Source organism: Aquila chrysaetos, chromosome 13 (assembly GCF_900496995.4).
Source record: "Aquila chrysaetos chrysaetos chromosome 13, bAquChr1.4, whole genome shotgun sequence".
NCBI lineage: Eukaryota > Metazoa > Chordata > Aves > Accipitriformes > Accipitridae > Aquila > Aquila chrysaetos.
The window spans coordinates 17,749,612-17,770,930 of NC_044016.1; the positions used below are offsets into that span (position 1 = coordinate 17,749,612).

The 21,319-nt window shown below is 42.2% G+C and overlaps 1 protein-coding gene and 1 long non-coding RNA gene across 2 annotated transcripts in view; one reads left to right on the forward strand and one right to left on the reverse strand.

Annotated features, from left to right (window-relative positions):
* Positions 1-3,447, reverse strand: part of PPP1CB (protein phosphatase 1 catalytic subunit beta) — a 30,141-nt gene extending 26,694 nt beyond the window's left edge. Inside the window, exon 1 of the mRNA XM_030036166.2 lies at positions 3,124-3,447. Within this exon, the coding sequence (XP_029892026.1) occupies positions 3,124-3,175 (52 nt within the window). The 5' untranslated portion in view covers positions 3,176-3,447. The remainder of the gene's footprint in view (positions 1-3,123) is intronic.
* Positions 1,356-19,751, forward strand: LOC121233733. Its single transcript, XR_005933794.1, has 3 exons — positions 1,356-1,530; positions 17,495-17,497; positions 19,741-19,751. It is a non-coding gene; the product is annotated as an uncharacterized LOC121233733 (long non-coding RNA).
* Positions 19,752-21,319: the final 1,568 nt, after the last annotated feature.

Consider the following 21,319-nt stretch of genomic DNA (forward strand, 5'->3'; position numbering starts at 1 on the left):
CATGCAGTACACACTTTAGTTTTACTTTCCCCCAAACACAAGTTATTTTTAAAGTATCACTGACTAGTAACTAAGTACTAGACAAGTTGCAAGAGAAAGTAAATTCAAAGCAAGCTCTTACCATTCCTAAATTCAGCACTTAACCAATGAATAAAGAGGATAAGAACTTGGTATATGCAAAAGAACATGGAAATTAAAAGCTAATGTCCTAGAAGACTATCACCATACATTACACTATGGTTCAGTTGAGTCTTTCTGAAAACTATCCCCAATTTAACTCAAGAGTTAATCAGTCTGGCTTTCAGGACTTAAAAGATCTCTAAAATAAGTACACATTCAAGATAAGCATGCATGCACACGTGTTGAGGGTTGGGAAGATGTTCTTGATGAATTCTCTCAAACAGCCTGGCTACAGGCCACTTCATATTGACATCTTGGAAAAAAAGGAAAAACAAAACAACACATGGAGGGCAAGACAATCTAAGTAGGTAATTCCAATCAAAAGGCAAGTTAATGTGTCATATAACTCAAAAGATACATAGTCTTGAGCAACAAGGATAAAAACAGTTAGAGTAACCTAATTCAAGTAAGAGCAAGAACTCACGACAGCTAATACCACAGCCTGGAAACAGGTGTCACTAACCAGCAACCCAATGACAGCAGGGAAGTTTCCTGTTGCTGTGGCTTTTGGTATGTATTTGCTACCCTTTAAAATTTACGTGCAGCAGCCACTGAGAGACAATTGTAGACTGCCATTCAAACTTAAAGCTATCCGTTTCACTTAAAGTAACCAAAAGGACTAAATACGTACTGCATGACAACATTTCCTAAAAGTGTCTTTTTATTATTTCGATGTGCATTTTTACAGCTCAAAAGCCACGTTTCCTTATCCTTTAAGTCAAAATTGAAGTGTAATGGAGCCAAAAAGCTTGCTTTAAACTAATTAATTGTTCCAGAGGTAAGAGTCAATACCAATTTTTCTGTGCAAGCAGCATGGGGAGGGATTCATACTCACTTTACCAGAACAGGTCAGCTAAGCAACAGCAAGAGCTCCAGCACGTGAGCTGCCAATTGTACAAAAAACAAAGCTTCATTGTGAAACACTACTATTTGAACCACAGCTTAAAACATTATATGCTAGCAGTACAACAAATAAAAGATGTTAAATGGAAGCAAAAATAATTCATACACAATGCGTTCTTTCAACAGTTTTTTTTCCCCAAATAAAACCTGCAAGAATCTATTCCACTTCAGATACAAGATGTTGTACAAGGCACTCCTACTACTGTTAGTAAGTGACAAGCAGAGAAAAAACACCGCATTTACCTTAAGAATCTTCCTAACCTCTGCTCAGAGAGAAAAACAGATGAAAAATTATAAGCAAAGCTCGATTCAGAAGTTGCACATCCATATCCCTAAAGAATAAAGTACCACAGAATACAATACACAGATTAGGTTGCTTGGACACGAGGCACCCAATCATAACCCAAAAAGCTAGAAAGTTGCAACACAAGTATTTATGGTGTATGTGTTCAATACCATTTACATATTTTAAAAGTCTTAGTTAAAAAAGGGATAAGCAGGGAAATATTTAAGGTAACAGGGAGCAGAACAATCCAACAGGTTGCATACCAAAACACTGCAGAATCCCCTCCTCTTAAAGCAATCTGTGTTTAAGTAACTACACTGATGAGCAAACAGTACCTTTCAAATAGGTTTTTTAAAGTTTGTCTCAAAAAACCCACCACCACACATATACATACATTTTGATGTCCTGAAAAACTCTGCACTACAAAAATCAATGTTTACTATGTTACTCTTTGGTTTGTCTTAAAAACTTATCTGCTAATCTGGGTTTCAACAGCCAGAAAAAGGGAGTTTTATCTGTATTAGTGATCAAAGATAAACTTCTACTGACGATACCTGCAGGTTTCTTCATACTATACTACACTGCATACCTTAAATCACAAACATAAGCAAAATTGCCCAAAGCCTTTATGTATTTTAAAATATTGATTTTATTGTTCATAAAAGTTTCACATCTAAAAAGAACAGATAGCAACTACTACAATAATCCTCAAAACCCTAAAAACTCTGCTTTGCAGTAACTCAGCTGAACAAAACTTTCAGACTTACAAAACTTGTTTCAATTCCAGAACTGTACATACTCCATAAATTCCTTTCTATACGCTTTCTGCAAAGTGATCCAACTACCCAGGAGTACAGCAACCAAATAAGTGAACAGCACATACCCATGCATGTATTCTCATCTCCTACATACCGGGTATTTGTTGAGTGTGGAATAAAAGATTAATAGAAGAGGCCTAAGAAGACTAAACATTCAAAACATAACTTACATAAGAAAATGCTAGCAGTAATTCCCCAGCTTCTCCAAAAGCAGGGAAGTAAGTCAGTTTCCTCCTTACTCTAAAGGAAAGACTCACTATTTATATTTAATACACACAAAACCCTTCATCGCTTTTATTAGCCATCCATAACAGCCACTTTTGGAGACTGCCCCGTAGGCAGGCAGAGGAATGTCAGCGCACTAAATCCCTCTGCTTCCACTGACACTCACGTACATACAACTCCACACCTGACGCAGCTTGTACACACTATTTTAAACGCGGAAGACTGCGACTAACCCAACCAGAGGAAGGGATAAAGCCGCCCGTAGCTCAGCTGGCGAGGCTTCCCCAGCTCGCCCCTCAGCCAGGCAGCTGCAGCGGGGTGGAAAAGGGAAAAAGGAAAGCGAGGCTTCCCCCCCCCCCCCCCCATTTTAAATAGGAAGGCAGCCACCTCACTTAAACAGGGAGGACGGACCCCCGCGCACACCAGCGCCGACAGGACGCTTAAATGCACCCCTCCTCCCTCCGAGGACCGAGCTCGGGGCACCGGCGACGCACGCCAAGTCCCCTCCCGGCCGCCACCCCGGGCCCGTGGGCGCTGGAGGAGGCGCTGCCCCCGCTCCCCTGGCCGCAGCGCGGGACGAGCCCGCCCCGCCCGCTTCCCCCCACCTAGCCGGCAGCTCCGGCTCCCGCGGGGAGGCGACGGCGCCCTCTCGCCCTCCGCGGTACGCGCGTGGGGCGGCGGGCAGGCGGGGCTGCCCGGCGCCGCGCTCACCTTCCAGCAGCCGGGTGATCAGGCTATCCACGTTCAGCTCCCCATCCGCCATTTTGTGGCCACCAGACTCGGTCCCGGGCGGGGAGAGGGCGGGGTAGAGGGCGCTTCACGAAGGAGGAGGAGGAGCAGGGAGCGGTGGCGGCAGCTACAGTGGCTCCCCCTACCCCCCTCCGGCAGTCCCCTGCGGCCACCCGGCCTCTCCCGCGCTGGCAGCCGAAAGCGCCGCGCCCGCTCCCGCACCAGTAAATGGGGGGAAGCCGCCACCCCTCCCCCCTGCGCCTCCTCCCCGCCTCAGAAGCCGCCAGGGCGCATGCGCCCCCTCACCCCTACCGCCGCGGCTCTGCCGCTCCGCGCTCCAGCCACCGCGCAGGCGCCGAAGGTGCTGGCGGGCTCCGGGGCGCATGCGCAGAGCGTCACTCACCAACCCTCCCTCGTTGCCCGAGGGTCTCCTGGTAACTGCCCCGGCGCGCGGTGCTGCGGGAGGCGCTGGGCGGGCTGGGTCGGTCGGGTCAGCCGCTCACCTGCCGGCCTGTGGCCCTCGCAGGAGGGAGCTGCCCAGCCCCTGCACTGGTCTTCCCTGGCCTGCTTTCTGCCCGGGCCGGTCCTCGGAGCCGCGGGGCTTCCTCTGGGTCAGCCCCTTCAGGCTTCCACGGAGCGCCGGGTGAGGAAGCCTTTCCTGTCACGACGCCCGCAGCGGCCAGTCCTGAGGGGTTGGGCTGCTCCGCCGGCTGTTTCTATAACTCGGGGAGCAGCTCCGAGGACTTCATCGTGGATGTGGGGATACTCGGCACTTCTCATGGCGCTCCACTTCCTTGTAGAGTGTTACAGCAGGAACGTGGTAGCTTTGCCTTAAAAAGAGGTTACACGTTGGCAGCCATCACTTATGCACAAAAGGCAAGAAATTGAGACTTAGTAGGCTGCGTGTAACCTGTGTGTCACCTCTTCTTCTACTGAAACTGCGCCTGTGAAGGCTCACAGTTTATTAAAAAAAATTTGTCGGAACTGGAATGACAAGTTGTGCTCTTTATAGCCCTCTAGCACAGTTGTCAGAAGAAACTCCTAACCAATGTGGTTTATGTTTCATTGCAGCTGGACCTGCTCAGAGTACTTTTTTGGTGATTTCTGAAACGTTTTTAAGATGAGCTTTAAAGACATGTTAGTTTACATATTTTTGTCAAGATGCTTGCCTTGCTTGTATGGACAGAGAAGTGCTTTAAAATGTAGGTGGTGAAAATTTGTGAACTGGGACAGCAGACAAATACATGTGTGTGACAAAATAACAAAGTGCAGATGTAGAAAAAAGAGGCCACTTATTTACCTAAATGTTGATGTAGAAACTTATCTCTGCGAGCTCAAACTTGAATTTTTCCATCAGTCCATATAAGCCAGCAAAATCCTGTCACCTTAAATAATTTCAAAACCCAGTTCTTTATCTCTTGATGAGGAGAAAATGAGTATGAGCAAAACAAAAGCAATTAGGACAAGGCAGGGCAATGATTAGGCATCAGATGATGCTAGGTGTCCAGACAGTCAGGTAAAAGAACACTCCTTTGAAATACCTACACAATGATAATAAAGTTTCGCTTGCTACACTGAAGGAAGAGGAAGAAACTCCAGAAAAGAAAATTGATTTTGTATCTCCATTTGTAGGCAGCATATATGGAAATGTAATTCCAACTCATCTGCTGAAAGCATACACAGCTATTCTTTCTTATTTTTCAAATTCTGCTAGTAGTGAAAATCTAAATTAAAAAAAAAATCTTAAAATGTTTTTCTTTTATTTTTTGTCAAACTAGGAAAAATGATTATTCAGGTTTTAAAAGGATCTTCCTTATCCCAACTACTTTATTGCTGCCAAAACTAATAGATCCACAGTCCCTCTTGAGCTTTTAGGAATTGTCCCAGTTTCATTTCATACAACCAAACTGCCCTGAAGGTTATTTTAAGCCATCGCAACATCAGGTTCAGACATAATAATATTTTATTATCACAGAATATTCTGCACTGACAACAAAATGGGGATATGAAATTATCTTTCACTGTGGCATAAAGATACAATTAATATGTCTTCCAAAACTCCAGAAGATACTAAACTTCCAGATACACTGAGCAAAACATAATTCCCTAACTCTTTTTACTAAGCATGTCAGCATGTTCCAGAAACAATTCAGCGGCATATCATAACAGCAAAATAATTTAATAAGTGGAGATGCTATGGAACAGAACAAGCTCCAAGAAATACATCACTTCTTTCCTTGTAGATTCTGTGCCAGTGCCTTATTTTATTTTACCACATCACATCTGAACCCACATTGACCAGTATAACTTGCAGTATTGCATTATTGAGGAACTCCGGTAAATACATGAAGCTTGTTTTTTCTACTCCATTTCACTATTTCTCTGTTTTCTCAGTTCTCTGAAGGATAGCATCACACTGGGTCATATGATGAGGAAAGCCCGGTGGTGCTGCCCTCATGTCCCATGACACCTCACGGGACACCTCTTGGTTCCCATCACGGCTGCATCCCAGCTTGCACACCACAGCACGCCTTCCCTCTTCCATCGGCCCATGTGGTGGGAATGTGGCTGGGTGACAGAGTCACTCCCCAGCTGTATGTATGTGATGGTCACCTCAGTGTGCTGCATAACCCTGTAAAGTTTGCTCCCCGCCCCCTCCTTGTAGCTTGAGCAGGGAAACAAGTACGTGAGTTTTTCCCTCAATGGGTAAAACTTGACAGGTCCTGTGGTTTATGTTGGCATAATCCCGGTACAGTAAATAGAATTAAAAGATCACAGAATGAGGCCCATTGTTTTCTGTGATTCAGAAAGAAATAGTTATTGTGGACTGGATGCATTTTCTTTGATCAAGGAGAGATGCTCAGTAATTTTTGGCATTATACCATACACAGATACAGGCCAAAGATACCTAACGGGTGATTCAAGTAGCAGGGGGAGCTGAACATTGCTGATACCTGTGGAGAATTCTTATTAATAGCACTCAACTTTCTAAACTTGCTTTCAGTTATTTTGAAATTTCCTCTTATGTCCACCATCATGGCTTTGCTTCTAACTTTGCCCTACTTGGTCTCAGTGTCATTTACCCTAAATACCCTGTTGTCTCAACTTTCCTCTCCTTATCCACATGCCGTCTCAAGGTGTCCTTTAATTTGCACTGCCATTCTGCTGAGTTTGTAAGATTTGAAGGATAGAAATTTCCAAAGAAGTTGGCAAAAAAAATTACATGTTAATAAGTGTCATACCCTAAACTGTGGCTCTCTAGACATGAGTTCTCGCTTATGCTGCTGCTGCAAATTTGAGACTGTTGCATCCCCAGCTACAGAGCACTGTCTCAGCATCTCTGATGTTACCTACTCTTTCCTAGTAACCTCATGTTGGTTCAGCCAGTACTTCTGCTACTTACTGCGCTTTAAAGTTAGTGGACTACATGCACTTTTAACCTATTTACTATGTCATTGTAACTTTCAAAAACCATGGCCCAGCTACATTACCATCAGTTACCCGCTAGACAGCACACGGCTGTATTTTACAGCATTAACCCATCACTTTAGCTTGTTTCTAATGTACTCCATCACCTCTGCCAACTGTAACTCAGGGCTGACTGCAGCTGTTGGGTGGATTGGAGGAGGAAGCTGGGAGGAGCCATGTGATTAGTTTTCCAGCACGTAATTAGGAGCATATTCTCCCTGGACTGTGATAGCTGAACTACCGCTGCCTCGTCAGTGGCCTTTTTCAGTTTCTGACTTGAAACAGAAATTAGTGATCCAAACTGGCAATGTATTTTCTTAGGATACTTTGTTTACAAAACATTCACAGGTCCTGTTTCTTTAGTCAGAAATGGCAAGAAACTGTATGGAGGTAACCTCAAAATATACAAAGACTGCAGATAAATTATCACTGTTTTGTCCCAAAAGTTTAGATGCAGAGGCAGGTGCAGAAAACCAAACAGATGCCACCCCGTAGCACTTTATGGCCCTTTTTTGTTTCTCAATATTTGTACCAAAGCTGGGTAAATAGTAGGTTTTGTTATATCCTTTTAAGATTAAAAAAACCAAAACCATACTACTCTTCTACACTGAGATAAAACCAAGACTTTATCAACTTTCCTGAGAAGTTAGAGAAGGAGGAGGAGAGTCCCAAACCAGCCAGTGGTTTGGGTTTGGAGGCACATACCTAGGATGTGAAAAACTCTTCTTTGAACTGCTACATCCAAGGCAGGTCTCTTGGTATCACTGTTTGGAACTGCAACACTTTGTACAAATAAATAGCCACTGGGGCAGGGACTTGAGTCTGGATCTGTGTTGAGTGAATGCCCCAATCATTCAGCAATAGAGCTGCTCCATCTCTCTTGATGTAGCTATTACAGTTTGTAGAAATAATTAAATATTAATCCAACCAACGAGACAGGGTATTATTAAGGTAACACACTGTAAATACTCTACATACATTTTACACTTACTCTTTCCACTTCAAAGAGCTAATAGGTAAGTCAGATTCAGCCTCCCCAGATTCTTGTCATATATTTGCTCCTCATCACCTGGGAAACTTTGGTGAGCTCTCAGTTTCAGTTCCCACATTTATAAAATGGGAATAATAACACATGTGAACCTTTCCAGGGAGTGAAGAGACATAACTGAAACATTTGAAACACATTATGAGATCTTTGGTTGATACACCAATGTGTTTGCTATAATCATCAAAGCTTTAGTAATAGTAGTTTTTGAAGAACAAGATTTTTTTTGTAGATTAATACTGGCCCTTGATTACTATGAATGTAGTTCTGCCCTCATTGCCTGTTATGCATACTTAAAAGGCAAGGCAGGTCTAGATGTTCCCTTATTTTCACTGGAATTAAAACATGAAAACAGATTGTTGATGTCAGGAACCAGTGCTGAACCAGTAAAAAAAAAAAAAAGAATAGAAATTTCAATCCAGCAAGTGTGACTTGAAAGTCTTATTTTGAAAAGAGCAGCTACCCCTGCCCTATCCTGATAGCTCCCAGCTGGGTTAGAGAGCCTGGGCAAGATAAGTGCTGCCTTGAAGGTATGAGAGAGCATCCTGGGAGCCGCATGCAAAACAAGGACAAGGTGAGGCGTACCCAGTGGTACGTATTGCAGATTACTTCATCTCTTGGTGTCAGAACTATTTAAATGTGTGAGGAGGGGTTTTTTTTAATTATATTTATTAGCATATGATACAATCTCAGCTCCCCTGGCAGCCTGTCCTACTGCCCACAAACTATCAGAAATACTCAACACCTGCTGTGGCATTATTCCCCAAGCGAGAAAGGGGGAAGGACTTCTGAGGCAAAATAAGGCAAATTATTTGGGCCTGCAGGATCTGCAGTTTGGGGAATGTCAATCAAGCTTACTAGTCCTCTGCATTGGAGAGAAAAATTTTCTTCTCCTCCTGTTTCCCAGGAAGGAACAGCTGCGAGAACTGAAAGTGTCTGCATCCATTTTCCTAAGTAAACACGGGAATAATATTTAGTTTCAGCAAAACCGGATGGTTTATGCTCTGTGAATATGCTGGCATTTGACACCAGCAGCCAGAGTTTCACAAAATGTGTGCAGAGCATTAGAAAGAACTTTGAACTCAGGGACCCAAAACAAGAAAGGAAAGCTATGAAGGTAGTAATAATAGACTGACAAAAAAGCCCCAACCTTTATCCAGGGATGTCTAAGTGCTCTCTAAATATTATTAATCAGGCTACATAACAGTCCATGAAGTAACTAAATTTTGATACACACTTCTCACAGAGGGTTATACCAAAGATGAGAAGGTAAATGAGTTCCTCCAGGGTATGCAGCGAGTCATGGTCTAATCTCCTGCGTGCTCTGATCATCCACATGTCTCTTTTCTTGCTAATGCGTCTCTAGTGTGCTGTGTCCTCAACCATATTCCCAGGACACGATTTTTAAATGTGAAACCATTACTGTTAATAGCACAGGGACAGGATTGCAGTGTATGTGGCATGCGAAGCCATAGCTGGGACATCTGAGTGCTCTATGGGGAATTTATAATATGCTAAAGAGATTTGTGAACAGCCCTCAAACCTCTTGCTAATGGCAGTTGCAATGGGTATTAAGTGTCTGAAGATGCTTAATTATTTGGTGATTTTTATTGATTTGTGTCATTATTGCTTAACGTAACTCTGTAGTAACAAGACATCTCTGAATCAATCTGAAAGTGGTTTTCAACCACTCAATAATTAAACTACGCGATTCTGATAGGTACACTGTTTTGTTGGACTACTGGGAGGCTGATGTGGTTTGCTCAAGATTACTCATAGCTTGGAGAGCAAGGCTACAGGAGCTTCCGGCCTCGTGGTCACTGACGGCTGCAGCACGTATTCCTGAGCCAAATCCAGCCCTGCTGACTCCCTGTCATCTGCTGCATGTAAAAATAGGCTTGGGAGGGATTTCTTTTTACTTGCAATTTCAGAGTGAACCTGCCCACAAAAGCATGTCGGTTTTCTGCATCACAGTGAAATGCATGTTTGTTGTGAATCACTAGGTACTGCTTCTAAGTGCTACAGCTGTGCACCCTAAAGTGTGTCCTGGTTGCAGGACACAGCAGAGGTCTAAAGCGTCTCCTTGGATGTTGATTTCCTTTGGTTTCCAGGGGAGAAGCTGTGTTGTGCTCTGCTTTATCCCATCGTTTGCATGACGGAGGGTGTGCCACTGAGCACACCTACCCTGCAGTTGAGGCAATGCTATAATTTAATATACTTCATGATCAGCATTTTAAGAGTTTGAATTTGCTATTTCTCCATTATGTAATTACATAATAATAGTAATGATAATTTAACTAACACAACGTACGTGGAGTTTTGCTGTTGCTTCTTATGTAAATTAGACATATTTAGCAATATGTTACAAAATGGATATATGTATTTCAGACTGAGATGTAAGTGGTTACTTTGACTCTGAAAAAATAAGAAGGAGCTGTCAGGAAAACCTATTTTATAAAGAAAGAACTATTTAGTTATAACTCTTCATCCCGTGGCTCATTCACTAATGTGGAAACTGCAGAGCTTCAAGGTGTTTAAATTAAAACAAACAAGCCCCACCATATTTACTGCCTTTTTAGAGAAATTCAGATACTTAATTTAGATTCAAAAACTGCAATGATATACAGGTGAGGAATTTAAGCCTGAATTTAGATAAAGTAACATGATTCACTAATAAAACACTGAGGAAATAGCTAATCTTTAGGTACAAAGGAACATTTATTTTAGTTGTTAATCTGCCCATAAGAAGCACATACTCTCTATATTTGAAGTACACTCCAGAAGAATTAAAAAGGAATTTAAAGTCAAATTTAGGTATCAAAACGTGTCAGATACCTTGACTTCTACCAAATTGTAACACATGCTGCTTATTCCTATTAACTTATGTGGTATTTTTATTATCTATCAAGTAATCCAATTTATCCTCATTATTCCAAAAATAGTTCATCTGCATACAGTATGGCTCAGAAGAGCAGGAGCTGGGAGACCTCACTTCACTGTGAGTAGTAGCGATAGGTCATGCTGACAGGTTTAAGCCTCAAGTCAGCAAAACCTAGACTTTGAAAACCTGGGTGGGCTTGGCTAAAAGGACGCCATTAGCTGTTGTTAAGTGGGTTTTGGGGGGTCTACACTGTGGCCCCCCAAAAGCATACCCTGGCTCCGTGGAAACACACATGGCCAGGGCTGGCTACACAGCGCTTTCTTGGTGGTGGCTGAAGGTGGTCTCTCCAAGCTCCCGCTGTCCCTCCCAGCTATGATTTGCCATCCCTGCAGTCATGCTGGTGTGTTTGTGGGACTGCACTACAAGCCAGATGTCCGCAGTGATCCAGATGGATAAAAACTCCCTCTGGCTCTCCAGAAAGCACTAGCTTTAACCCATGTTGCTTTGAGTGATCTGGTGTACAGCACATCTCCCAAACACGCATGTCTCAGCCCAACTGAGAAGACCAAGGACCATGGTATGAGGATGAAAGGGGCAGTGGCAAACCATGGAGGGGGACTGGCTGAGCAGCCTCCCAAAGTGATGGTGTGGTGTAGCTGTACCTGGCAGCAGGCTAGCGGGGAGGCTGCAGCCCCGAGCTGCTGCTCTCGCATCCTACTGAGTCATCGCATGGCTTCAGAAAAGCCATGTGCTTTATTGTGCCTCAGCCTGCCATCTGCAAATCAGTGATAACAAAATTTAAATAATTCAGAAGAATGTAGCAGGGCTTAACTGAGGTTTGTAATATGTTTTGGACTCCTTACATGCTCCAGTAGTGCAGCATTTAAGGTATCATTGTTATGGAGCGTGTTGCTAGTAGTGCCATCTTCCTTTGATATTCTCTGCAAACCTGCTCTCTTCCTACTTTCATTATCAGCGCTCAGCTTTGGTGTCAATGTGTTGCTTGGACACCTTCTAATTTAAATTTCATATTTTGATTCCTGGGTGATAACTTCAAACACCAATTTTCTTCTGCTACGGTATACAGCCTTTTTCTCATTTTAATGAAACCTAGCAACCATAATGTAAATTGGAAATAACTACAGCCCATTAGACTATTGAAATCTCTGAAGATTTGAACTATTCACTATTAACAGAACTTGTATAATTATAGGTTAAGATACCACTTAGGCATTTAGCATACATCAGCTCCACTGTTAATTTTTAGCTCTTGATCTGTATTAGTAACCTCAGCTTGCTAAATTAAAGGATATGCCTCCAATTAGCCTAAATTTAACATTCAAGAGCACATCTCTGGTGGGACGATGCTTATAAGTTTAGAACATCTAGGCACTTTCAGCTGAGCTACTGAGGCTCTATTACAAGTGGAAGAGAAAACATTTTCTTATAAACACTTCCATGACTTTCACAGAGGCAGAAGTAAAAGGACAAAGCTGCATTTTGTATAAGGCCCAAAGCCAAAAGGGTAATGGGCATTGCAGTCCTCTGTCCCTGTAACGACCCCCAAAAAAGCGTGTACTCAGGGCAGAGACAGTTGGGTCATTGAATGAGACTCCTAGAAACCAAAATACTGAGTCCAGAGCCGTCTGACTCGGGCAACAAGAAAATATTGAGATACATGTAGAGAGAGAGAAAAAGAGTGAGCGCTGATATAGTTAGTATTCCCCCCCCCCCCCCCCCGAACAACCAACCAACAAAAAGATCTTACTTTCCCTAAGAACCTTGCCTGTGTTTAACATAGCAGGCCTGGGTAGGACACTTCTGTTTATACACAGTATGTGTTAGGTATGTAGTACAGTGCAGACAATTACAGCACCTGTGTGATACATGGTCCTTTCAGAGTTTGGTGGTCTATAAACAACATTCTTCACAAGACGAGTTTTAGAGTTAAGCAGTGTAAATCCCTCATTCAAAGCTGAGCTCCTTTTTGGAGTTGTCCCCAGGAATTTCAAATATTAATTACTTTCTTGAGCATCTTCTTTCCAATTAAATCACCAGAAAACTTAGTGTGACAGATGATAGTTAAAATTTCATATACTCGTCCATTAAAATAAGAGCACTTCCTTACCAGAATAAACAGTAATTGGCTGGTTAGTGATCTTGACAACAGGCTTTCAGTAACCACTGGGTAGTTTTAACTCTTTCCTGGGCATCAGAAATACTGCTGCAGTATCTTTGATAAGACTCAGTGTTTGTCTTTTTCTTCTGAGAGCAGCGAGCTGACTTTCTGTTTGCTAAAGTATAAATTAGCTCTTCTGTTTTCTCTCCTATTCCACCAGGAAGGAAAGATTCCAGGTAATCATCTGTGTATTTTTCATACCATTTGATACCTACTTTAGACAATTAGCTCACTCTGCATAATCCTAGGTAATCACAGTTCCACTTGTGGCAAGCCCTTTTAAAATACGTAGCTAGGAAGTGGTTTAGGGTTTTGTGCAGGTGATTATGAGTCCATTCACACATGCTGGTCAGAAGTTGGACTGTAATCTTAAAACTTTTTGGTCCTGGCCAGAACTGAGAAAAGATACAGCTTTTGACAGTGTCCTCTCATACGTGCATAAATTCAAGAAAATAAATTTCAGTAAACATCAGTAAGCTTATTAATGAAGAGAAATGCAGTACACTTGGTAGCTGTATAACTGTGTCATAAGTATAATTCAAAAAATGTTTGCTAATATTGATGAGTGTCTCCACGGGAAAGCTCTGGGCGGTAAGAAATCCTCTTGCTAGGAAATCTTCTTATAAACTTATAATGGCAACCATTACAGAGAAGGGAGAAAGCACTAAACTGGAAAATGCTATTAAAAATTGTAGTAGAATCCAAATTATCCAAAGCTTAGTCACGACTCTCATACAGCAAAAATTGTCATGAAGTATGGATTTTATTGGAAACAATGGGAATCGAAAGATTATACTACTAATACCCGACTTTGTTATACTCAGAACAAATGAAAAAGAAAAAAGAACATTTTCAGCTCACAACACACTGAGGATTTTTCCAGTTTTCTTTCACCTAGGAGATTGAACTCTATCATATAAAACCTTTTGTCATGTAAAACAGTCACTATAGCATGTATATCTTTATAGTTAGACCTCCAAAAACGTGTAGGTGCCTCAGTCTTAAACAGTTCCTTCTGGCAATGCCAGATTCGAAAACCATGATGCCCATAGTCACCCTATCAGCCTCTGAATGAAGGCTTTGGTTGGTAAATCTCAGATTTGTTATGTCTTCCATGTGCTTGCAGCCCTGTTTCTGAGCACATCCTGGGGTGGTTCAGCATGGGCAGTACTGATACCTCAACGTCTCTGTTTCATGAGGATCCATGAATTTATCATTCCTTTGTCTGTATTGCCTGTCCCTGATGCCAGGATTATTTGTGTCCTATATAAAGAAGATGCCATCTAATACAAAATCCATTAACAGCTCTGAGAGTAAGGACCAAAGCTTATGTGCCCTACTGCGTGGCGCGTTGTCCTAACCGCTTGTCTAAGACTCTGGCAGCCCAGCTGCCTACAGGCCAGCCTTACTAGCAGGAGGAAATGTTTCCCTCTTTCTTAGACTATGCCATAGGTTGGGGATTACAGCGTGCCCTGGGCAGTGTCATATATCTTGATCACAAATCCCATTTCCTGGGTGCATGCTTTAGCTGATAGGTCATTCTACAAAACTGGCCATCACCACCACAGCCTTGTTTTAGAGTAAGGAGCCAGACCTCCAACCTCCTGAGCAGGACAAGAATTCAGCAAGGTGCCAAATGCCTGACTTAAGCTGGTCCTGTTTTGAGCTGGGGGATGGACCCAATGACCCCCCACATCCTGTCCAGCCTAAATTGCTCTCTGCACACCTCTGCATATTACTACTTACAGACTAATTCAAGGCTGCTCCCTGGTTAGCATGTGGGATTTTTCATTCACTCTTTGGAGGATGCTTATTCTACTCCTTGGTTGTAGGGGATGTCTGTACGCCTGCCTTGAGTGCTTTGAATCACTCTACATGGGCAGGAACCTACTTCTCAGCCCTTGCAATGCCTCAGTAGAGCTGCATAAGCAGGCAATCTGGCCTCATCCTCTGCCTCTCCTTGTGCAGGTTTACCTCTGAACCCTTGCAGATTTCTCTTTAAAGCTGTCAAATGTTTAGGGAGTTTGGATTTCTCTCATCTACTCTGGAATTTTACCTTTAATTACTGAAAACAAAGACTTTTCCCACTCTAATTAAACACCTTTTGCCTCAAGTGTTGACTATTTGTGTCTTTGCATGATCATTTACTTTAAAGATATTAAAAGCATTTTCCCTTGTGCACTCTGGATGACTTGCTAGTGACAACATTCATGCATTTAGTTCTTTTCTCTCATTAAGCCTGTGGATTTCCAAAATATTTCTGGAACATGATCTTACAGTTTTCTCTCTCTCTCTCCCCGCCCCTGCCCTTGCCGTTTTCAACCCAAATACAAGAAAAAGTACAAAATAGGTGTTTCCATGTGTCCTGGTTTTGGCTGGGATAGAGTTAATTTTCTTTCTAGTAGCTGGTACAGTGTTACAGTTTGGATTCAGTATGAGAAGAATGTTGATAACACACTGATGATTTCAGTTGTTGCTAAGTAGCGTTTAGACTAAGTCAAGGATTTTTAAGCTTCTCATGCCCTGCCAGCAAGAAGGCTGGAGGGGCACAAGAAGTTGGGAGGGGACACAGCCAGGACAGCTGACCCAAACTGGCCAAAGGGGTATTCCATACCATGTGACATCCTGCCCAGTATATAAACTGGGGGGAGTTGGCCTGGGGGAGGCGGATCCCTGCTCAGGAACTAACTGGGCATCAGTTGTCAAGTGGAGAGCAATTGCATTGTGCATCACTTGTTTTGTATATTCCAATCCTTTTGTGATTATTCTTGTTATTTTATTATTGTTATTATAATTATTAGTTTCTTCCTTTCTGTTCTATTAAACTGTTCTTATCTCAACCCACAAGTTTTACTTTTTTTTTCGATTCTCTCACCCATCCCACTGGGTGGGGGGAAAGTGAGTGAGCAGCTGCGTGGTGCTTAGTTGCTGGCTGGGGTTAAACTGCGACACAATGTCCAACTTGAATTTTTTTGGGTGGGGGGACAGTGGAAGGGGTAAATGCAGACCTCATTAAAATAGTGATGGCAACAGTCAGAAATACAACAAGCAGGTATGGTACTGCCCAGTTGCTGTAATCCTTTAAATTTGACCTTCTGCCCAGTCTTCCTGGGTACATCTGCACCATGAAGTGGAAGAATGAGCCAAGCTATCAACAACCTGAGCTGGTAAGGCTTCCTCACACAGCATCACACAGATGCAGTCTAGCCATGCCATCCTGTCCGCAGACAAGAAAAAAGTCTCCTGCGGCTTGTTATGGCAGCCAGAGCCAGCAGCTGTATCGCATGAAGGAGAACCTGCTCTGTGCAGGGCACAGCCTGCTTAGTGCCCAGTTAGCATCTTACACTGTTTTCTTAAATCCCTTTTGTCCTAGCTGCACCCATACACTGATTAATAAAGAGGTTAGAGCTTGACACAAGTTAGTTGGGGAAGTGTGAGGTCATACGAAAGTGTAAGTAAAAGTAGGACAAGGACTAATTTTCTCATGTTTTTGTACTTCCCAGGGCGTTGCTTTTCTCATTATACCACCCTCTGCTAGTCGGTGAATCACATTGGTGCAGTCTTTCTCTAAAGGAGCAGGCCTGATCCTCCCTCTCCAACGGGCTGGCGTCCTGCTGCTCATTTCTGAGCTGGGTGAGAGTCAGACCCAGTGTGTGGCTGGGGAAGGGGAGGTTTTGGAAAACAAATTATACTTTGTTAAGTGGTTAGAAGACATACTGACTTAAATAAGCACCTAGCTCCTGTTTACACTTGAAAGTTTTGTCATGCTGGTGTAGTTATGCCAGTAAACTCCGCCTACATAATTAGAGTGCTTTTTGCCTGTAAAATGCATTCCAGTTTGGCAAGCGATATAAGCCATAACATCAAAACCACTTTTTTTTTTTTTGCTGGTATAATTGTGTCTATGCTAGGGCTTTTGTTGACGTAGTTATGCCATAAAAATCACCCTACACAACACAAAGCTTTCAAGTGTAAACTGAAATCTTCAACCTTGTCTACCCAGCCAGATGTTACTGTGCTTTAACACAGTTATGGAAAATCAGGGTAGTTTTGTTAGAACGTGGTGACCACAACTGATTAGTCAGCAGAGACAAAGTTAAATCCCATTCAGCATCATGTTAGCTAACCATGTATCCAGAGTGGTATAATCTAATTTGATCTTTGCATAGCTGTGGTTGAACAGGAACCATTCAACCTGCCTTAAACTATATCATGTATTAATAGGCCCAGGGTGAAATTTGCTTTATTTCAGCTTATTTTTCACTAGCTTTACTGATGTATTTCTTCCGACGTACGTTACTTTGGTTGCCATCTCACTTAAGTGTATTAAGAGTCATTCTTCCATTTAGGCTTTTCATATTTGTTTTGCTTTTTTTTGATACCATGAACTGTAAACATATCTAACATACCGATGAGAAAGAAATGTCTGCCACTGCGATGGATACTCCACTGGATCCTTAAATAGACTCCTTAAAATTTTTTTAATCGTTTAAATTAAACTATTTGCAAGCATTGACATAGTGGATTATCAATACAAATGAATTTAATATATCTTCTTAGCTGAGTATCACTTTCTAAAGGATGTCATTAGGCACGCTCAGATTAGTTTTCCCCAGTAGACTGTAATTCAGTCTTGCGTTTCTAATAGTCTACCACATTTTAATTATTTTTCTTTCATATGAGCATTCCTAGGTTTCCTCAAAAATGCAAATGCTGCCTTTCAGAAAACAATGACACACATTTTTATAATGGACAAGGCTAGGACCTGAAGAAGTCACAGAAAGTTACTTAGTAGATCATGTGGAAAAACAATACTATCTTAAGCATACTGTGCGACTTTCACTCACTGCAAATCCAAAGTCCATCTGCTAATGAAGGACTGGAACCAGATTTGCCCTGGAATCAGCCACAGTTTGTTACCGAATTCAGAGGAAGTAGATTTACGCCTACACTAAATAAAGGAGAAACCTCATTTATCTCTGAGATGCAATTAATTCTGCAGTGTGACGTGGACCTGTTCAATCAGCTCTGCTTATTTTACAGATTTTGAGAATGTCCATGATCATGCTTTAAGTACTAGCTAACAGCGTGATAGCTGAACAGTTTGTTAGCAACAGCCAAAGCAGTAAATGCAGAATGCTACATCCTGGTGATATCACTGGCAAACATGACGAGACAATGTAATTACCCAAGCTGGAATTAAATTAGGGCATTGTATCTTTATTACAGAAAATACCAGGGGATTCCTACTTGCCACGGATAGGGTTTGTACCTCATCCCAAGCAGGTACTGTCACTCATTATGCGCCTGTACAGAGCCTGGCAAAGAGAGTCTGTCGTGTTACTGTGACCTGTGTAGGACTTTACATGAAAATAATCTTCTGAGAGATCACTGCCACCAGCACTGAAAGCTACGAAAAGGACAAACTTAAAGGCCAAACCAGGGACCAGGTGTGCAGTGGAGCCTTGGCACACACTTTCGATCATGGGATACACGGTAGACGCAGTGACTGAGGCTTTCAGAGAACTAGGAGAGGTCAGACACTTTGATATATTTTAGTATTGTTTTTTGACTGCAAGAACAGTAAAGGACTAGTGGCTGCTATTCCACTTCAGGCCACAGAGCCTCCTATTAAAATAAGGAAATTCTTGCTTCACTACTCAAGCCAACAGACCCAAGAGCATTTTCTGAAAAACAAACAAAAGTGATGCAAATGCAATTTTAATGCTGGCACTCAGCGTACGTGTGTACTGCGGCCATTGCTTTTGCTTTGGTGGCGGGCTGAAATCCAAATATATGTAGGCTACATATCTGTTTAAGATCAATCCTGCCAGGCTAACAGTAGGGTTTTCTCCAACCACCTATTTACCATCTCTCAGTGTCATCAATATCACCACAGGAGAATATCATCTCCTCATGGCTATAAGTGTTTGTTGTAACCCTCTGCAGCACCAATTGATTTCCCAGTACAGATAGTAATAAATAACACCAGTAATATAATGTACCTGCAGCTTTCCAGGAGAGGACATAAAGAATGATGCCTGTGAAAAGCAGAAACTTTCTTCTTCACAGAATACTGTGTAATTTTGGTAAATAGCCTTAAAAAGTATAATTTAGGTGAAGAAGTGGGAGCTAGGCAATTCAAAGATTCATTAGTGGTTACGTATCTTTTACCTCCAGGCTCCTCTGAGTCTAGACCAGGTGAGTAGTGACTGAAAGTTGCTACCACCTGGCAGCCAAGGGAAGAAGTAGTGGTGGTGCTTCCCACTCAGATTTTTCATGAACTGCCGACCACAATACAAAGACCCAGGACTGAACAATGTACGCAGATTAATCATCTCTTTCAACTCTGATCTGGGAATAATCTCTTTTGATCAGAGTGGAGAAGCAATTGCCCTGCATGGGAAGCTAGCCTCACCGTTGCCAATTCTGTACCTATCATATGAAAAATGAGTACAAGCAGACCTGCAGCCAGGCCAAATTGTCAGAGTTTGGGTCTTTGATTTCAGAGTAATTACCATCACTTACACTCCAGAGGAGTCAGGCCAAGAGAGTTTATATATGTTGATGATTTTTATGAGCACTACATATATTTCTTAAACATGACTACTGCAGATTAATTGCCCCATCTTTTAAAGTTACAAAATATGCTTCTCAAATGCATTGGATTTTTTCCACTCTCTTACTATATCAGACTTCAAACTTCCACATTAATTTTACAGCACATAAGATCAAAACACATATGTTTAGATTTTTTACAGTGCTTTATGGCATTTTTGCTGGAAAAGTATTTTTAAAGTTGGGGTTTTTTTTCCTCTTTTCTCTGCGCATGCAGTCATTAATCCAGTCTCAAATTCTGGTATTTCTGTCCTTCTCAACCTTTGGTAGATATGAACAGGACATACTGCAGTACTCACAGAATTCCCATTTCACTGCAGACTTATAACTTGCCTCTATAAATCACATAACCCATTCTCCTGCTAGTGTAAGGTATGTTTCCCCAACAAGTGACATACTGGATATTAGTGGTATTAAACTCTAAGACAAAAACCTAAGAAAAACTACACCTGTCGTTACATATTACAAGACACGGACAGAACACCTTTTTTAACTATCTTGAAGGAAGAAGCATGGTTGTAGCCTCGTTGCATAATAACAGTTATTTCTACTGTTCCACAGCACATGAACTGCAATGAACAGACTGTGTGATTAATGAAATTAACTAATTAAAACCTTCTCCAACCTTATTTGAGTATTAGCAGTTGTTTATTTCCCATAGGACAAAGCAACAGAGGTTACTATAATTAATTAAAAGTAATAGCAAATAATTTGGAGAGTATGGGCTTTATGAATGTTCATTGAATGTTTGAACAACAGACTAAAAAAACCCAAACTCCTCCGAACACGAATAGAACTCCATGTTTCCCTGCCCTTAGTTTCTGGTTGTGAGCTGTAAAGCCCCAGTGGTTCAGGTCTGCTCTGGTGTGGGTGAGAGGAGGGGATGTGAAACCCGTGTGTCGGGGGCCGCTGGCCAAACTCCCTGCTTGCGGCACACCTCTGAAGCACGCACGCCGGCAGAGGTGTGGGGATGTTTTCAGTGCTGTAGGGCACCCGAAGACAAGCTGGGGGAAGAGCCTGGGCAAACAGAGGATTTGCATCTCCCTACGGAGAACATGAGGTGATGACAGACCTGACGTATCCCACAGCTCAAGGCTGGCTTGTGGTCCATGCTGTGATCAACCTGACCACCACAGGTCAGCATGGTAAACAGCACCACGTCTGCCTTTTGGTATCCTTAATCAAGATGATCCAGCATCCTTTTTCCATCTCTGCAACTGCCTTTACTATTTCATACTAATGTGGTGCCACACATCTTTTCACCTGCCTAGAGGCTTTAACACACAAAACATACAAAATAAAAACCCAAAGTGTCTCATCCTAGCCACAGTGGTAAGCAGTTTCTCATCATTTACATGGTATTTTTTCAGCAAAGAAATATTTCTTTGGGGGAGAGGTACAGCAACCTATTGATCTACTGATTTCAGTGTCAAATAATCTGACTGATCACACTTAACCTCCCAAAAGCTTGTCTGTTGCTGACTGCCCTACTTTTCCAGTAGCTTAGCAGCCTGGACTCCCGATGGGGGATTTACTCAAGTAATGTGCAACTTTTCCAAGTAGTGTTTTCTCTTGCAAACACCCATCTTGTTAATGAGAAATTCCATGCTTATTAGCCACTCTGGCTCCACAGTGGACCAAATACATGCTTTGTGTACTTTAAGATTTGGTGCTTTTGACTAGACCTGCGAATAAAATTGGCTGAAACACAGAACTGACTTTGGCTTCAAGGAAGAAAGTTACCCAACTAAGTTTGATGATCATAATGGAGGTGAAAGAAAATTTTGCCTGGGCTGAATTTCAGCTTGGAAAGAAAGGCAAATAGAAAACATGCATAGGATTGAAGAATATTCCATAAACCAAGAAAAGCTACTTTGTCAGATAAGCATTCACATTAATTTTTTATCCAGTCTCATTCAAAAGAAGTTAATTTGTTTGGTGCCAACAGATTGTATTAAGATTGGTTCCGAACCTCTGGAGAATGTTG